Here is an 18,566-nt window from a genome sequence, read left to right on the forward strand (position 1 = left end):
GTGACTAAAGTATAAACATTCTGTTGTTTCCATGTGATACTGAATGGACTAGGTATAAACATTTTTCTTGTTACTGTTTAGTGATACTGAGAAGGACTAGGAAAATATAATACATATATGTTCTTGTTACTGTAGTAATACTGTGAAGGACTAGGTATAAACATTCTGTTGTTACTGTAGGTAATACCGAAGTTGATCAGGTATAAAAACATTCTGTTGTTACTGTAGTAATACTGAAGGACTAGGTATATATGTTATGTTGTTATTGTAGTATCACTGGAGGACTAGGTATAAACATTCTGTTGTTACTGTAGTAACACTGAAGGATTAGGTATAACACATTCTGTTGTTACTGTAGTAATACTGAAGGACTAGGTATAAACATTCTGTTGTTATTGTAGTAACACTGAAGGACTAGGTATAAACATTCTGTTGTTACTGTAGTAATAATTGACTGACTAGGATAAAACATTCTTGTTACCGTAGTAATAATACTGAAGGACTAGGTATGTTCTGTTATTGTAGCATCACTGGAGGACTAGGTATAAACATTCTGTTGTTACTGTAGTAATACTGAAGGACCATTCAACATATATATGTTATGTTGTTATTGTAGCATCACTGGAGGACCAGGTATAAACATTCTGTTGTTACTGTAGTAATACTGGGAGGTATAAACATTCTGTTGTTACTGTAGTAATACTGAAGGACTAGGTATAAACATTCTGTTGTTACTGTATTGGAGGACTGTTACTGTAGTAATACTGGGACTAGGTAGGACTAGGTATAAACATTCTGTTGTTACTGTAGTAATACTGAAGGACTAGGTAGGTTACTGTATAAACATTCTGTTGTTACTGTAGTAATACTGGAGGACTAGGTATAAACATTCTGTTGTTACTGTAGTAATACTGAAGGACTAGGTATAAACATTCTGTTGTTACTGTAGCAATACTGAAGGACGAGGTATAAACATAGGTATAGGTATAAACATTCTGTTGTTACTGTAGCATCACTGGAGGACCAGGTATAAACATTCTGTTGTTACTGTAGCATCACTGGAGGACTAGGTATAAACATTCTGTTGTTACTGTAGTAATACTGAAGGACTAGGTATAAACATTCTGTTGTTACTGTAGTAATACTGAAGGACTAGGTATAAACATTCTGTTGTTACTGTAGTAATACTGAAGGACTAGGTATAAACATTCTGTTGTTACTGTAGTAATACTGAAGGACTAGGTATAAACATTCTGTTGTTACTGTAGTAATACTGAAGGACTAGGTATAAACATTCTGTTGTTACTGTAGTAATACTGAAGGACTAGGTATAAACATTCTGTTGTTACTGTAGCATCACTGGAGGACCAGGTATAAACATTCTGTTGTTACTGTAGTAATACTGGAGGACTAGGTATAAACATTCTGTTGTTACTGTAGTAATACTGAAGGACTAGGTATAAACATTCTGTTGTTACTGTAGTAATACTGAACGACTAGGTATAAACATTCTGTTGTTACTGTAGTAATACTGAAGGACTAGGTATAAACATTCTGTTGTTACTGTAGTAATACTGAAGGACTAGGTATAAACATTCTGTTGTTACTGTAGTAATACTGGAGGACTAGGTATAAACATTCTGTTGTTACTGTAGTAATACTGAAGGACAAGGTATATGGTTTTACTCATCATAATACTCTAAACTGAACAGAAACTGGTTAACCAGTGAATGGATATTTGCTGTAAAATTCTTATCAACGCTTGCCCTCGTACTCACTCACTTCTTTTTCTTTATCAGTAATCAACATGAACAAATATTTTTGTACAACTATCAATCAGGTAATTAGATAATTAGCTAAAATAATGCTGTCACACCTAATCGTCTAATAAATACTGACTGAATTAATTTATCTCGGTGTTTCTTAAGTTTATAAAACGTTTAACCTCATTCAGATAAGACATGAATAAATTGTTTATTTGGAAGATTTTACACTTACTTCAATAGCTCTTTGGATTTCTTTTCCATGTTGTTCTTTACCGTGTGTGATATCTTTTATGTTTACTAAACGCTAAAGTTTTCTTCATATGTCACTCCCATATACTAGTTACTTGACTTATTACATTACAACAATTTTGATAATTATCAAACAATTTATCTTTTCTATATACGATTTTTTTTTTCTCGTAACAATCATCAAAACTATATATGCAAAAATGGATCGTTTGGGTTGAGAAAATATTTTACATGAAAGAGCGAACTACGTCAGGTTCACAAAGAAAGAGGTAACTGACCGGTAATTTATTTATACAAATAAAATTATATATTCAAACATCTAACACCGTCCTCTATATTCCGACACTCAGTTACACAATCCCTTCCAAACATGTGGTCAGCTTCCGGTAAGTTACCTCTTTCTTTGTGAACGTGACGTTGTTCGCTCTTTCATGTAAAATATTTTCTCAACCCAAAAGAAACGTTTTTGCATATATAGTTCTCTACACGTGGGTTTTTATCGACATCACTAATCACCATAACTGTATTAAATAAAAAAAGTTATTACCTTAATTAATACGTAAAGTAAGATATATTGGACAGCTATCATGTTTTCTTTGATTATAAATTGGAGTGTAGTCATTATTATTACTTTAATCAGTTTCTCTAAGATACTGATCATCACCTTTTCAGTTAAGTATCTTTCGATATCTATCATTATCATTTTAGTCTCACGCATCAAAACAATTAATATGATTAGTGAAGTGAAACATATTAATACGGCTATCATGACAATGTTAGTCAAACATCTGCCGAGAACCATCAGGATGATATTTACGAAACAACTTAGGATAACCACCCAAAAGACATTATTTGAATGTTTTAGTACATTTGTCATGGCTAAGATAATCAAACAGATTAGGAGAACCACCACAACTACGATAATCAGGAATATTGCGATATTCATCATGGATACGTAATGTGATCGCCATAGGACAGTTACCACAACTATAATAAGATATATCAAGATGTCCGTACAGATTTCTTTAGACATATACTTTAAAGCGTCTTTCATATCTTCCGTGGTTTTACATTTACAGGAAGCCGTCATTACTTTAATTAAGTAGCATATAGAAGCCATTATTGATGCTACGATCAAAAACCTAAAGAGAGCCTGGATTAAGATATCCCTCCAACAGCATATTAGAAGCAACAGAAATACATGAGTTAAACACTCCAGAATAGACATCATTATTATGTTAACTCAGATCTTCCAAAGAGCCTTTGTAATTACTTTTAGTAAAATTAATATTTTGAAATATATGCCGCAGTTGTTTTTTTCACAGAGACTTCGAAACTTGTGTAGTGATAGTTTGGTTCCTAAGAGACGGTGTGTATTGTTGAGTATTTCTAAAGTAGCTTAGTATATTGTTGGAAAGGACATAAAAGCTGATGAAGTAATAATATTTCATATTTATCATTATATTAATGGTTTATTCTTATATTTGAGCCTTTCTTCACAGTAGTTTTTCTAACACGTGTGTATCAAATGTTATCTTGTACATTTATTTGCATTTGTTATTATTTAAATCTGTTCATTCTAAATTTCCGATTGAACAAAAATTCTCTGCTTTTTGTCGTTTAAATGCCATCAAATATATACGTATATTTTTGATGTTAACGCTGATCATCAAATCTGGGTTTTGAGATGCAGGTGGAGAGTGGTCGCTCTTATAAATTTGTGAGTTATTTAATCTTGATATTAAAATTCGAAGTCATTTGGGTTAAATAACAACTAGATATAGTCTGATTTGTAAATAAAAAAAGGATGGTCACAATTTAAACTGAAAATTTAAAATGTGTAGATTTTACAACAAGGTTTAATTTTTAAATAGGCTTAACATTGTAACGGTACTTTCGGCTTCGTTAAAGATAAGCTTGTGATAAATCGTAGAACAGGATAAATATATTTTTTTTATTAAGTAAATATAATCTAAAATATAGTTTACTAAAACTGTTTTTCTCTTCGTGTTTTATTATTACAGCAAAAATTAGTGAACTCGATTAACTGTAACGAGCCTATTCTAAAAGTTTTAATATCTTTTGGTGTTTTAAGAATTAACTTTATTACTTCAAGTGAGATCGCTAGTTTTGATCCAGCTTATAAAAATAAGTAGATTATAAATCAGACTAAAAATATGTTGTTATTAACCTCACGTATGTTGTCAGTTATACTAATTTATAAAGTTCTATATAGCTAAACTTCATTAAGTTATTGTGAAGAAGGAGTAGTGATAAAAAAAATAATGTAATTGATTCTTAAATGTTAAGCTCAATAGTAGCTGTAAGCTAAAGATTATGGTAATTAGTATTGATAACTGTAAGGCTGCAAGTATCAGTACAATGGTTAAGACTAGGAGACAAGCATTCAAAGTTTGCCAGATGTAACGAGCACAATGAGGGGATTTCATTTGGGAGCTTTGGACTGGCAGGTATTTTGAAGGAAGCTAGTAATGAAGATGTGCAATTTATGTGTAGAATTTGTAAATTGGAGATTATCGTCATTAAAGAAGAGACAGGTAAAGTGCAGACTGTGGAGAATGACAGTAAGATTTCAGGAGGAGCTTAAACATTTACATGGAAAAGATATATCAGTTAACATTGACATTCAGGATGGCAGAAAGAACACTATTTGATTTAAAAGTTAGGAAATTGATCATAATAATTCTGTTTTGTTGAACAATAAATTCCAGGGTTTTACTTCTGCAGTTGAGGAACTGTTGGATGGAAGGAAAGCCAAAGATTGAATTACAGTGTTCGAAAACGTGTGGAGGTGACTATTTGTGTTCTTTGAATGTGGTTTCCATTTTTCTCCTTGTTTCTCCAATATAGAAGTCATGGCAGTTATCACATTGTATTTAATAAATAATATTGGTGTGGTGTTTGTCATTGTAGTTTTTACATAATATAAAACTTAGATTTGTGCTTGGTTTTTGAATAAATTTGGTATTAACTGGAATGTCATATTTTGTGACTAATTTTTGCCAAAAAACTATTTTCTAGGTTGGTTCTAAGGTCCAACATTAGAAATTAAAACATGTTTAGAAGACCTAGCCAGAAAACTTGTGATACTTTCAACAGAAAGACAACTCTGACAATTTTATCAGTTCTAGCCAATATTTGTATGATGCAAGTTGAAACACAAACAATGAACACAGCATTACATCCGCCACTAAACTGGTACAGATATGTTGATGACACAATTGCGAGATTCACATGCACACAACACACACTTAATTTTTTTCAATCACATTAACTCTATATATCCCAACCCAACATTAACTTCACATGTGAATAGAAAGAAAGCAATCAAATATCATTTTTAACCTCAAAATTACAAGAACTGACACGCAATTTAAAACAGAAATCCACTGAAAAATCACCCATACTGGACTATACATTCCTTGGAACTCAGCACATGAAACAAAACAAAAACTCAACACACTAAGAAACCAAATATGCTCACCAGATAAAATTAATAATGAATTAGACAAAATAAAACAATACTTCATCAACAAGTTTCCTCCACAAACCGTAGTTAAATATTATACGCACACACCTAAACATAAAGCAAAATTAACCAACAAAAGTAAATACACCTCACAAATCAAAAAATCATGAAACCATATACTGTTGCATATCGTATATTCCCGATATTAGCAGAAATATAACCAACATTTGGCAAAAACTAGTAACAAAATATGACATTTCAGTTAATACCAAATTTATTCAAAAACCAGGCCAAATGTTTATTAGAATGTCAGTCTTGATGTCTCATTTACGGGTTGGAAATTCTTTAAAAAAAAACGAAGCTGTTTTAGATCAAACTATTCAAACTGAAATGTCTGTAAAACTGTTAAATATTGTTTATTGTATAAATATTAGATAAGTCTCATTACAAGTTAAATTGATAGGTAAGAATAAAAGAAAATTATATAAAAAATTAAAATATAATGAAAGACGAAGTAAAATATGGTATGATAAACTTTTTACGAGCTAACAAATATTCACTAAAAAGGAATCATTTATAGAGATATTTAATCAAGTAATTTATTGTACGATAAAGAATGAAAACATTAATTTTTGAAACTGTACACAACTAAGACATGATGGACACGTGTGATAGATAATTTATTCCAAAACATATTCTCTTTCTCAGTGATAAGTCTGTAAAAATTGAATATAATATGTTTTAAACTTCATAGTTTATTTTAACTGATCTCATGATATTTAACATATTAAAATAAATCTAGTTTTAATAAGTACTGATGTTTTCTTCATGAGATATCTTTATTACTTAATTGCTAACCGTGTAATTTGTACATGTTTTTACATTTTACCTCTCGATTTAAGTCCACATTAATTGTTCATATTTAAAGTTCAAAGTATATTTTGTGGAACTTGTGTTCTCCAGTGATGTTTTTTTATTTAGAGTGATGTGATAAACTGTGTAACTAAGTAGTACTACATTTTACCCTTAGATATACTTTAATTTTCTGTGACATCTCTGAAAAACCTCTTGATAATTTTGGTCCATCTAAAAGGAATTCATCTGTGTTTACCGAGAAAGCATCCTCACACCATGACTTAAATATCGTCTACAATAAATGAGCCAAGATGAGTAAAGTTTAAAGGCAACCATATTAGTGACTATATCAGTAATAACACATGAAAAGACTTGTGGCTCTATTAGGAAGTCCCAAGTTTGTAACATCTATTTAAGTAGATACGTTAGCACAGTCTAGGTTAGATTAAAATACTTAAAAACTCTGACATACTTGGAAATTCTTGGAAACTCAGGGTGGTACAGCACTTTACTACAGAATTACAACGATAAAATCAGGGTTTTCATTGTCCTCAGTGAATATGTTAGATAGCTCGATATGGCTTTATTACAAAATAACACAAACACACAATATAATTTAATGTTGTAAAAACACACACACAATATAATTTCATGTTGTAAAAACACACACACAATATAATTTAATGTTATATAATGTTATAATAACACACACACAATATAATTTCATGTTGTTTAATGTTATAATAACACACACACAATATAATTTCATGTTGTTTAATGTTATAATAACACACACACAATATAATTTAATGTTATATAATGTTATAATAACACACACAATATAATTTCATGTTGTATAATGTTATACTTGCAAAAATATTTACTCCTCGACATATTTTTTCAACAAGTTATTCAACAACATTTTTATTTGGATATTTTGTGTTTGATATAAAGTTATTATACCTGATTTTATTTATAAATTAATTTTAAATATTAAGTACACTATCAGTTGCCATGTGTTATATTCAGTTTTATTTTTCTAGTTATATTTATAACTGATGGTTTATGTGTATGTATACATATGAAGTTATATCATATCACTGTACATACCCTAAAATATCAGTTTTCATACTATTTTCAACAAGAATTTGTATTGTTTATTGCAACCTTCAAAGAGTGAAAATGTTTATACTGTCTTCTAGTCTTGAAACTCCCACCTACTTTACGTTTCAATGTGATTCAGCTGCGTTGTAGCATGTAAATGTCCAAGAACAACTTATCACTAAAACACACACCACTATCACAGCTATCTTCCTGTTTACTGTAGTTCACATTCTTCAGTTTTGTATTAGTCAGAAAAGAAGCACCAGAAGTGTGAGGAGAGTATAGTATCTGTCAGAATTATGTTTTCACTGTAAGAAAATATTAACATTGATTCGATATCTTACTGAAACTAACGTAACAACAGGAATGTCACTGGGGATCTCACATTGATTTGGTTTAGGAACCCAGACAAGCAGTCCTCGGAAAGTGTCTAAAGAATTTGGTTGGAATGTTGTTTTTGAAAGAGGAATAAACTTGTGAGAAAACACACTAACCAGGTATATTATTCTTCCATCTTGAAAGTCTAGGTCACTAAATTGTATGTAAAAATGAGTATGACATTCTTAACTGTAGATATGCTGTCTGGTTTATCTTATTTACCAATACACCTAGACTGGTCCATCTCTTTTTCCGTACCAGATCTCCCAGGAATAAACCAGCTGGAGAAAGTATGATGAGGGTTCTTTAGTCAACTATTATTAACTAATTCCCTCACAAAATAATCAGTAGGATTTTGTAGATTATGGAATACTCAGCCAGTTATAATTTTCTCTGATATGGAAAAAAGGATATAGGAATGGAAAGTACATGTGCAGCTAGTTCAAAAGTCACATGTAAAGCAAGAGAGTAGCAAAAGTGGGATGATACATTTGCTTTCTAACAGTTAGAGTGGACACCACCTCCCGAATTGTTAGCTCCCTATATAGTTCTGCATTCGAAAGATGCATTTTTAAATGATAGAGATTTACTTTGGTTTTTGACTTATATTTTAAAGCTTATGAACTTACAAGCTGGTATTACTATTTCTGTCTCTATTGTGATGGAAGAACTACCTCACATAAGTCAAATCTCAACAGTGACTAGGTAAAGTAGTTACATGTTGATGACGTAACAGCCTATTTTCATATATTAGTGATTTTCATTATGCAGCCTACAACTTTATTTCCTATGGTTTTAATCTCTTTCATCTCCCGTTTTCAATGAGAAATTTAACTTGTTTATTTATTTCCATCTACTACATAAGGCTTTGTCAACTTTGTTTCCTCTTGACAGTATTCAGCCATCCTCTCATTATGTGTACATCATTTCACAGCTATGCTCCATTCTGTACCTTCTCTCATAATGTGGTCATCATTTCTCAGCTATGTTCCATTCTGTATTTTCTCTTTTTATGTGGACATCATTTCACAGCTATGTTCCATTCTTTATCTTTACTTTTATCTCATGACACTTCTTAATTCATTTTTATCACCAGTAATTTTTTGTTTAAATTTTTTTCTGTTTATTATGGTATTGTTTATTAAACCCTAAACTGATGTTGGAAACTTTGAAATGCAAGAGTTTATGATAATTGTCTGAGAAAATCAATGTCTAATAAGTTGTTCTGTGGCTGTAGGTATGATTTTTCATCATATCTATATAATTTTAATGTGTGGAAATAGGCAGGTATGTGGATAACTTGGTATAATCCTGAATAAATTAATTTACCATCTGAGCTGAAGGATGTGGTACAAAGACCCAAAAAGAGAGGCTTTTCGTTCTTAGATAAATGGTAAATGTATACAGACGTTGAGTATTCAACTGATACAAAGAATCTTGTAGAATAGATAGGGATTGATAGAGAATTTCAGTGAACCTACAGAAATCTTCCATTAATTCAATCATACTCAGTAACATGTATGAAAGTAAGTTTGAGTCAAAGGTATAGGGACTTCCATCATAGACATGACTTTCAAAATAGAAATAACTTCACTATAAGACAGATCAGAAGTGGATCAACCTAAAATAAAAGGAAGAAAATTCAGCCTCGTTGAGAAATGTTTTGAAAATTCTCCTCAGTGAAAAGGGTATTAAAATTCATATGAAATTCAAGATTCATTTTCATCTGGAGTGAATTTTGAAACTTTAGTTAATTAACAACTATATAATAAAGGAAACACTAACAAACAACATGCAAAACATAAAAGAACAAAAAGGAAGATTTTAACACATCATCAAATGTAAAGGAGAAGATGGGATCCCCCCCTTGTATTATCTCCTGCTGGTTAGTCACCACAGATCTGATTTTGGAAAGTTAACATTTTCTTACATAAAAATTTGTTTCAATTAGATACCTAGCATTTCAGAGAAAGATTCTATCTTCTGTTAGCATCTTCCTTAAGTATTTGCATGACACTAGCTTTCAGGCAACTCCTACCTAAACTTTCGTAAGTTCTCATGAATTATATTATTGGATAATGATGTTACTGTGCAGTAAAGGCCCTCTCTCTACCAATAGGAGAGTGATGTCAATTCCATGTTTGCTAGCTCCATTTGTACTCATGAATCTTCATGACTGATGAGAAAAGAAGTCGTAAGTATCCAAAACAAAGCATACACATCAGGAAACTTGTGAGTGAAGTGGCTGTTTAGTAGGTGGAAGAGGGTACAGATGGTTTACTATGAGGTACATCGCTCATAATACATTATAATATATAAAGCAAATTCACTGGACAGATGTTTATGAGGTCGAGTGTTTAAAAATAAAGAGTTAAAGATCTGGTACTTACTCTATTATTGATATATAAAACCACCATGAAATTGTCAGAATGGATAATAATCAAACCATCTACTAGCATTGGTAAGAAATGCAAACATCTCCATTTGATAGAATAAAGGTCGAGCACACTGATGTGGAGGAATTGCTTATGCTGGTCCAAATGTCTGAGGTGAGATGGCTATTCAGAGATGTACCACAACCAGAAAGATAAGCATCTGTGAAGAGGTGTAGGTCTGGTTTGAATCGATTGTGATTTATGACATTAAAACTACTTCATAAGCAGCTGAAGCCTCAAATATTGATCAACATAGGGAATAGAACCCTGGATTTTAGTGTTAAGTCCATAAACTTAAAATTGATCCATCGATAACCCGACAGCACAAAAAACTAAAGTAAATAGTTTACGTCTGCATGTAAAATGTAAGTAACTTTTACACGTGAAACTGGTTAATGTCGTCCTTGTGTACAGTGAGCTTATAATATAAATCAGTCAGTTATTAAGTTAACTGGAAATTTTTTTTACTTTTTCTGTAAACCTCTACATGAGACCCTATGAGAGAAGAGAAGACTTAGGATATGAACTAAGAACAGTGTTTGTATATAGTGTTAAAGATTGTTGATAATATTTTCATTGAAGAAGGGCTTATTTCTGGATAAACAAGACTGCTTAGTGTTGGTGGTATTATTTGTATTATTTCATGACTTAATATTTAATGATTGTTAAGTTCTTCATGATTATATTGTTAAGTGTTAACCATTTTTTACTTCAGTATTGGTAAAGTGAAAAGACAGTGTTTGTTTATGACAACTGTTTCATATGAATCTGGTTCGTTTTCTGTCCTTTTAATGGTGTAATTCAATATTTGAATTTATAGATAAGTAAATTTTCACTCTTTGAAATTAAACACTCACTATTCTCTAGTACTCTTCTTACAGTAATTTTAGTTTTGGTTTTTATTGATATAAAAATGGCTTTACTTTCTGTGTACATATGTGTTTATTTTTTATTTCTCAGGTTTTTAAAAGATTGTTTACCTTGTGGAACCACAACATGAATTATGCCTGTTGTTTAAAGTATTAATAATTGAATGTTATTAGAATGCTGACATATTGTAACTTTCCAAATCACTGAATAAAATTCACAGCACTATGTGTTCGGACTTACATTGCTAGAAACCGGTTTGAATACCCATGGAAGGAAGAGCAAACATATCTCATTGTTTAGTTTTGTGCCTAACTTTAAACAAACTGAATAAAATTCAACTAAAAGCTTCTGATGGTTTTTCAAGTGGTAAAGCATCGATATTTCTTTACTGAGGTCTGGACATTGTTCACAAACAACTTGAAATACTTTAAATGCTGTGATTGACTTTAAAAGAGGCAAGTGAGAGAAGCTTATGCAAATCTAGTGGATATAGTGTGAGCTTGGATAATCAATTTCAGATCATAAGTCCAATCATCACATATCTGATTTGGATAACAATAAACGTTCATTAAAACATTAGTTTTGTTACCATGGCTGGCTGGCATGTTAGTTTTGTTACCATGTTAAAATTACCTGTTGGTAATGAAATAAGCAACATTTGAACAAAATACTTGTGATATTTTATATTGTCAGATGTGTGTTTTGGATTATTTGGTAAAGATGGTAAAGCCATATCTTTCTACATAATGATATAAACAAAGTTATTTCTATTTCGTTAGATCACTGTGTTACCGAGATCAGCAGTGTACGTACTGGATCTGATCAAACTTGTCATCAGTGTGAGTACTTGAGATCTCACCAAACTTGTCATTAGTGTAAGTACTGGAGCTGATCAAACATGTCATCAGTGTAAGTACTGAATCTGATCCAACTTGTCATCAGTGTAAGTACTGAATATGATCAATCTTGTCATCAGTGTAAGTACTGAATCTGATCAAACTTGTCAACAGTGTAAGTACTGGATCTTAAACAAAATTGTCAGAAGTGTATTCAACCTGATCCTGAACTCCATATCAGTGAAGTTGTGCTGTCTGTGGTCCCTGAGACAAGGTTCTTGGAACTTGTCTTTGCCTGTATGCTGACCTTTACACCACACATGGGTCAAATGTATAAGAGCACGGAACATCCTCTGTGTCGTCTCTTCCACCACTTGGGCAGCAGATCGACGTTCTCTGCTAAAGATATGTAGTGCTCTTATTAGTCGCAACTTGACTGTGGATTATTGAACTATAACTCTGGCTGACCTTTGGCCTTAAAGATGCTAGATCCTATTCATCATTGAGGTCTTTGGCTCTGCATTGGGGCTTTCAGCACTTCCCCAGTTCAGAGCTTATACATAGAGTCTCATGAACCTTTTTTGCACCTCCATTGTTTGCAACTGTCTTTACAATATGCTTTGATACTTTGTTCCTTACCAAAGCATCTCATCAGGGGTTTTGTTTTCCTTCCTTGTTGGGCCATGCTTTTTCAGACCAGATGGTTTGCCATTGCTCCTTTTGGCATTCATATCAGGTACAGTTAGATGAATTGGGTCTGTTCTCAATAAACATTGCTGTATCCACTGGTTAGCCGATCCTACCATGGCTTCTTACATTTCTTAATTGTGACTTATCTTTAAATCATCTGAGAAAAGTTGACACTCCTGATTGGAAATATTATCTGCAATTTGCTGAACATCTTTTGAACCATCCTTGCATTCCTATTTATATAGATGGTTCAAAATCAGGTGACTGTGTTGGCTCTGCCATGGATTGTTGTGGTTCGGTGGTTGCACACAGAATCCCCACTACAGCTTCTGTGTTTACTGCTGAACTGTATGCTATTTCCCTTGCCCTGGATCACATAGAAGTTAAGCAGTAGTCAAACTGCACTATTTATACTGACTCGCATAGTTCTCTACTGGACCTGGAATTGCTTCAAGTTAATTTACACCCTGTTCTTGCTGATATTCAAAACCACTGGCCCATTTCTCTTTAACATCTACTTCTATCCAGTTTTTCTGGATACCAGGCCACTTTGGTATTCATGGGAATGAGCTTGCTGGCACTGCAGCTAAGTCTATCTGCTCTGGCTCTATCACCACTGTACCTGTCCCATACATAGACTATGGTCCTGTATTCAAGACTCATCTCTGTGCCAGCTGGCAGTTGACTTGGAGTTAGCAACACGAAAACAAGCTTTTCCAAATAAAACATTATATTGGACTTTAGTCGTCTTGCTTGCGTCAGGGTTGAAGAGAGTAAGTTGTTCTAACTAGACTACGCATTGGTCACAGTTTTTTAACTCATAATTTGCTTTTATCTGGGACTGATGCACCAGTGTGTAGTTTGTGTAACACTCAAATTACAATAAGCCACATTTTACTTTCTTGTCATTGTTATGACTCTCAACAACGGCACCATTTTAAACATGTTCTGTCCCAAGGTTTGTCCATAATGTTAGACAGTGATGGTGACACTGTCCACCTTGGTAATGTTTTTAGTTTTCTAAAGGTCATTAATCTTTTTAATTTCTACATTACACCTTTTTAATGTGGTTCCCTTTTAAAAATCATCTAGTTCAATTTAAAATTAGAAACTGGCCTAACATGAAATAACTCGATGCTAGGACTGGAAAGGCCAACTTCAGGTGACTAACGCTGCTGTTCGAACTACCCATTAGTCATCCTGGCAAGGTATTATTATATCAGGTGACTGATGGTGGTTTTTGTACTTACCTGTTAGTCTTCCTGGTGAGTTATCATTATTACAGTTACACTACAGAAAGTCCTTTACAACTTAAATTTCTGTAATTTTTTCTTGACTTTGTAGACTAGATGTAAACATTGGTTTTATGCTATTTATGTTGTTTTTTTTAACTTTGTTTTGTTTTACCTTAATTTCCTTTTATGAATTTTACTAAATTTACTTTTAACTTTTTACCAGATGTTTGGTGCAGATAGCCTAGCTGCTTTGTGCCATAAAACACTTAATCAAGCAACAACGAATCAATAATGTAACAGTGAACTTTCTGTATCATTATGCATCTCTTGATCTCCACAAAAATGAGAGATTCATGAATCTAATTTAGAGAAGAAAATTGCAGTGATTTGTAACAAATGGAATAAAAAAAAGACAACAAATTCAACACTATTTATTGTATCAAGGGAAACTAAAGGATATTCTAAATGAGAAAGTTAAACTGTAGTACACATTTTCAGTAAGTATAAACATTGATAAGACTTCAAGAACCAAGTTTTGGCTTTCTTAAAAGACAGACTGCTCTCCTCCAGATTCAATTGAAGGCTTCATCATAACCATAAAATTTGCTTATCACAAGAAAATGCAGAAAAGGGTACCAGGACATAGAAATGTCTTTGTTTCTTGTGACAACTTCAAAGTATCCTCACAAACACAAGGTCAAGTAGAATGCAATTAAACTATCCCACAAATAGTACGTTGTCTTCTTGAAATATTGAGTCACAAAGAAGTAACACCTCAGGTTTGATGTTTCATGTGACAGCTACCAGGTTTAATCAGAATTTAAAAAAATTAAAGATTGTTGTAAATAGTAAATACTATGGGAAAGAAAGATATGTAGTATTTGTATATTTAATCATTCACATGTAAAATATAAGAAAATTAGTTCTTTAAGAAAGCAAGTTTTTATATTCTCAGTTATAGAAAATGTGGGAAGATCAGAACATTTCTTAAAATTCTGTTTATAAAATACAGATTTGTAAATCCTTTTTGCTTGTTAGTATAATAACAATAGGTAAACTGAAAAGCATCAACTCAGATTGTGATGTTTACAATATAATGTGTACATAAATACTCCAGAGCTATTGAAGTGCTGTTGCCCAAAACATGGTATTCATGTTTTATCAATAAAGTTATTGTAAATTGTTGACTCTTTCAACATTACTTTATAATCTATTTTGCATTTGTTATTTTCTCACCTGTACAATTATTTTATTATTAGAACTAATTGTTCCTTTATTATGTCATTGATGTAAATCAAAAAATGAGCAAAGGTTCTAAACCTGACTCTCACTTGCGATATTAATAGTGTGACTGAATTGTATTTACAGTAACAATCTTCCATTCAGCTGCTCTTCTGTCCAGTTAGGTAATTGTTTTCTAATACCTACAGAGATAATTCCTTTTAAATGTTTTATTTAGCACCTTGTCAAATGCTTTCTGAAGGTCAATATACCAAATCTACACTGTTATCCTCATCTACATAATCAGTAACCCTTTGAAATGACTTTGTAAAGCCTCTATTATCAGACTTTCTTAAATTTTTTTCACAAATGATGTAAGATTAATACACTTGTAATCACTGGGAGAATTATTATCTCTCATGAAAAGAGGAGTGAAATATTAGCTAACTTAGAATCCTTTGGCACCTGCCCACTATTCAAGAACTAACAAAAATAGTAGCAAGCAGCTTATATATCTAATCCTTAACCTCCTTCAAATTTCTTGGTAAATATCTAGCCCAGTAGCCTTATCGTTCTTTAAACTGCTCAATGTTTTCTAAACAAGCTCAGAATTAATGAATTCATCTTTTTCAACCTGTTCAAGATTAGGAATACCTTTTAAATATTCATTAATTAAAACTGAAGAAAAACAAATTTAATAACCCAGCCTTCTCATAATCATTAAATATAGGCCGATCTCTATCAGTCCTAAAGGGTTTTACCTTATCTGAAGACTTTGTTATATTTCTTGAATATACAATGGTTTTCTTTAATTTTATCTCTTATACCCTTTGTGAACCAACCTGATTTTTTATTTGGAGCTACCCTTTTCTTTCTAAAGGAATATGTTTGTTTAATTATTTTCTCTGTATTTACCCCACAGACAATCCTATTCACATACTTTGTCAAGGAATCACCCATAACTACAATCTTCTTAGGTTATCATCCACATCCTTCTCTGTTTCTTTTGTTGACTTTCTCTCTAGTAGTTCCTTGTATATACAATTCAATGAATAAAATATTTTGTTCAATAGAACAGGCTCGTTACAGTTACCTCCACTGTATAATACTCTTCTTAACTTTCTGAAAATCATTGTTAGTTGATGTACCCTTTCTTATAAAAGCTTAAGCCCTTGCTGCCATCTCCCACAGTTTACACATCTCTTTATTTATAATAGTGATAGGCATAAGCCTCTTGTGTCTTTCTATTTTTTTTTAATCTTTTGAAATTCTTTTTGAAGTGGTTAGCCTTAGCCAGTGGAAAGTTGCTACACAACATTTACCAACCCATTTACAATGTTTTGGAGGTAAAACATCTGAATTATAAAATTCAAGTTATCGTTGTAGTCATCTTTGAATATCAAAGTTAATGTTAACTGACACTATCATACAACTCACATAAGATTTGCATTAAGAATAAAAGTAGAAAAACTTTAATTTACACACAAAGAGAAACAGTTTTAAAACATTTTTTTCTGCATTTTCAAAAAAAGGTTTACAAAGAAGTATACAAGTGCAAGAACCACAACACACTGCTGAGTATATATTCTTCAACATTAAAATAAAGTTAAACTACAGTGATACAAACTAACAGCTTTCAGAGAAGAAGGAAAAACGTTTTGGTTACTCTCCCAAAACATTTTTGTGTATACATGTATTATGATTGTTTCTCTTGTGTGTTTTAATTCACATTTAACTTTTGTAAGCTTATAATTAGTAGGATTCATTTCTTTTTTGTTTTTTATTACTTTACCTAAAACAGCATAATTCTATGTATATTATGTAATTTCAATGACCAAGCTTGATTGCCTTGTAAAAGAACTTGTACCTTTAATACATCCCCATGTTATTTTCTAAAGTTTACCACAGAAAAGATATTTTCATTGTTTACAAAAAAAACCAATGGAAAATTTCTTAAAAAATTACTTTAAACATTGGTTTTGTTGTTTATTTAGCATTGTAGAAAATTTACTTCCAAATATGGGCTAAATATACTTTTCTTTCTTCTTTGTGGATAAAAGTTAGTCAACTAATCTGAGTGTAATGTTCATGAGTTTTAGACATACACCTTAAATTACTGTAAATCATTTTGTACTGTTTGTGTTCATATGTGATGTTCATTACAGTATCAGAACTTTGTTTACCTTTTTTATTAAGACTTTGATTATTACTTCAGATAAGATAAAAATTTAAACTTTGATTATTACTCCACATAAGATAAAAATTAAAACCTATTAACTGTAAAAATAATGCTTTTCATCACCACACATACATAAGTAGAAAATGAACACAGCCATTTACTTGTACAGTTCATATCCTTGGCTGTACAAAAATATATTTTATACAAATTGAGAGTTAATTATGGTGAGCAGCTAGTTTTAGTTGATAAGTTCTGTATAACAGAGGACTGCATTTTAAAATACATGTTTGCATACCTATACAACCTTCATGCAGTTGTTTACTTGCTTGTCACAAAAAGAAAAAAAATGTTACAGATTAGTTAGAAAACATTAAAATATTTTCTAAACTTTTACAAATTTTTTTAGGCTTTGTAGAGTAGATAAGATGCAGCCATCCAGTATGTTGCACAAAAATATCTATTTGTCTATAGAGTAAAATTTGTATGCATGTCTTTTTTGTTTCAGGAAAATCACATGTTTATTATAAAATTGGTTGCAGTTGGACAGCAGATCAAACTTGAACCAACTCACCATAATCTTGAAACAGTTTTGTTGGATATCTTGGATTCTTTGCTTCATTCTGTCAGAATAATTCCTCGATTTGAAAATCATCTGAATACAGTATGTTTTGGCTCTCAAGTATTATCAAGACACAGATATTAACTGTTCTCAAAGAACAATTCCAGCATCTTCAGAAATACATGAACAACTTTAATAAGTATCTTTACATTTTAGATGGTGAGGTATGTTTTCATGTTATTAAAGTAGGAAATTTATTTGCATCATTTGATCAGTGATCATGTTAAAATATAAAGAATTAACAGTTTTTTTCCATTATATTTAATCATTTTATATTTGATTATGATGGCTAACTATGGGATAATAGAAAAACTGCTTATGTTTGTGCTGCCTAACATGTTACTTCTAGTGGAGCAGCGAAGTGCAAAATTTAGTATGGACCCACAGCAATATTGTGCACAGGATGTACACTGTCCTTTTGAGACAAATTACAGATTAAAACAAAAACTCCACATATAACTTATTTAGACATGGGAATAATCATGCAGTCTCTAACTGAGTAGGCTTGAGTAATGTGCAGAATGGTTACAGTCATGCCAAAGCCATCCCATGCTTATGATTTTCAAATATCTGATATATCTACTCAGCACACGGGAGAAGACATAGTAGTCCTTAGAAAGTAACATACAGCGATTAGAT

At 31.7% G+C, this 18,566-nt stretch overlaps 1 protein-coding gene across 5 annotated transcripts in view; it reads left to right on the top strand.

Annotated features, from left to right (window-relative positions):
• Positions 1–2,379: 2,379 nt before the first annotated feature.
• LOC143242823 (uncharacterized) overlaps positions 2,380–18,566 on the top strand; it is a 55,048-nt gene continuing 38,861 nt past the window's right edge. The window contains exons 1-4 of one of the 5 annotated variants that reach the window (XM_076486357.1): positions 2,527–3,735; positions 4,748–4,827; positions 16,410–16,475; positions 17,814–18,091. In XM_076486357.1, coding sequence (XP_076342472.1) covers positions 4,779–4,827; positions 16,410–16,475; positions 17,814–17,869 — 171 coding nt within the window. In that variant the 5' untranslated portion in view covers positions 2,527–3,735; positions 4,748–4,778 and the 3' untranslated portion in view covers positions 17,870–18,091. Of the gene's footprint in view, positions 2,402–2,526; positions 3,736–3,781; positions 4,828–16,409; positions 16,476–17,813; positions 18,092–18,566 lie in introns of those variants that run through there. The other 4 variants (XM_076486352.1, XM_076486355.1, XM_076486354.1 and 1 more) reach the window with 4 other exon arrangements.

This window comes from Tachypleus tridentatus, unplaced genomic scaffold, assembly GCF_004210375.1.
Source record: "Tachypleus tridentatus isolate NWPU-2018 unplaced genomic scaffold, ASM421037v1 Hic_cluster_2, whole genome shotgun sequence".
Lineage (NCBI taxonomy): Eukaryota > Metazoa > Arthropoda > Merostomata > Xiphosura > Limulidae > Tachypleus > Tachypleus tridentatus.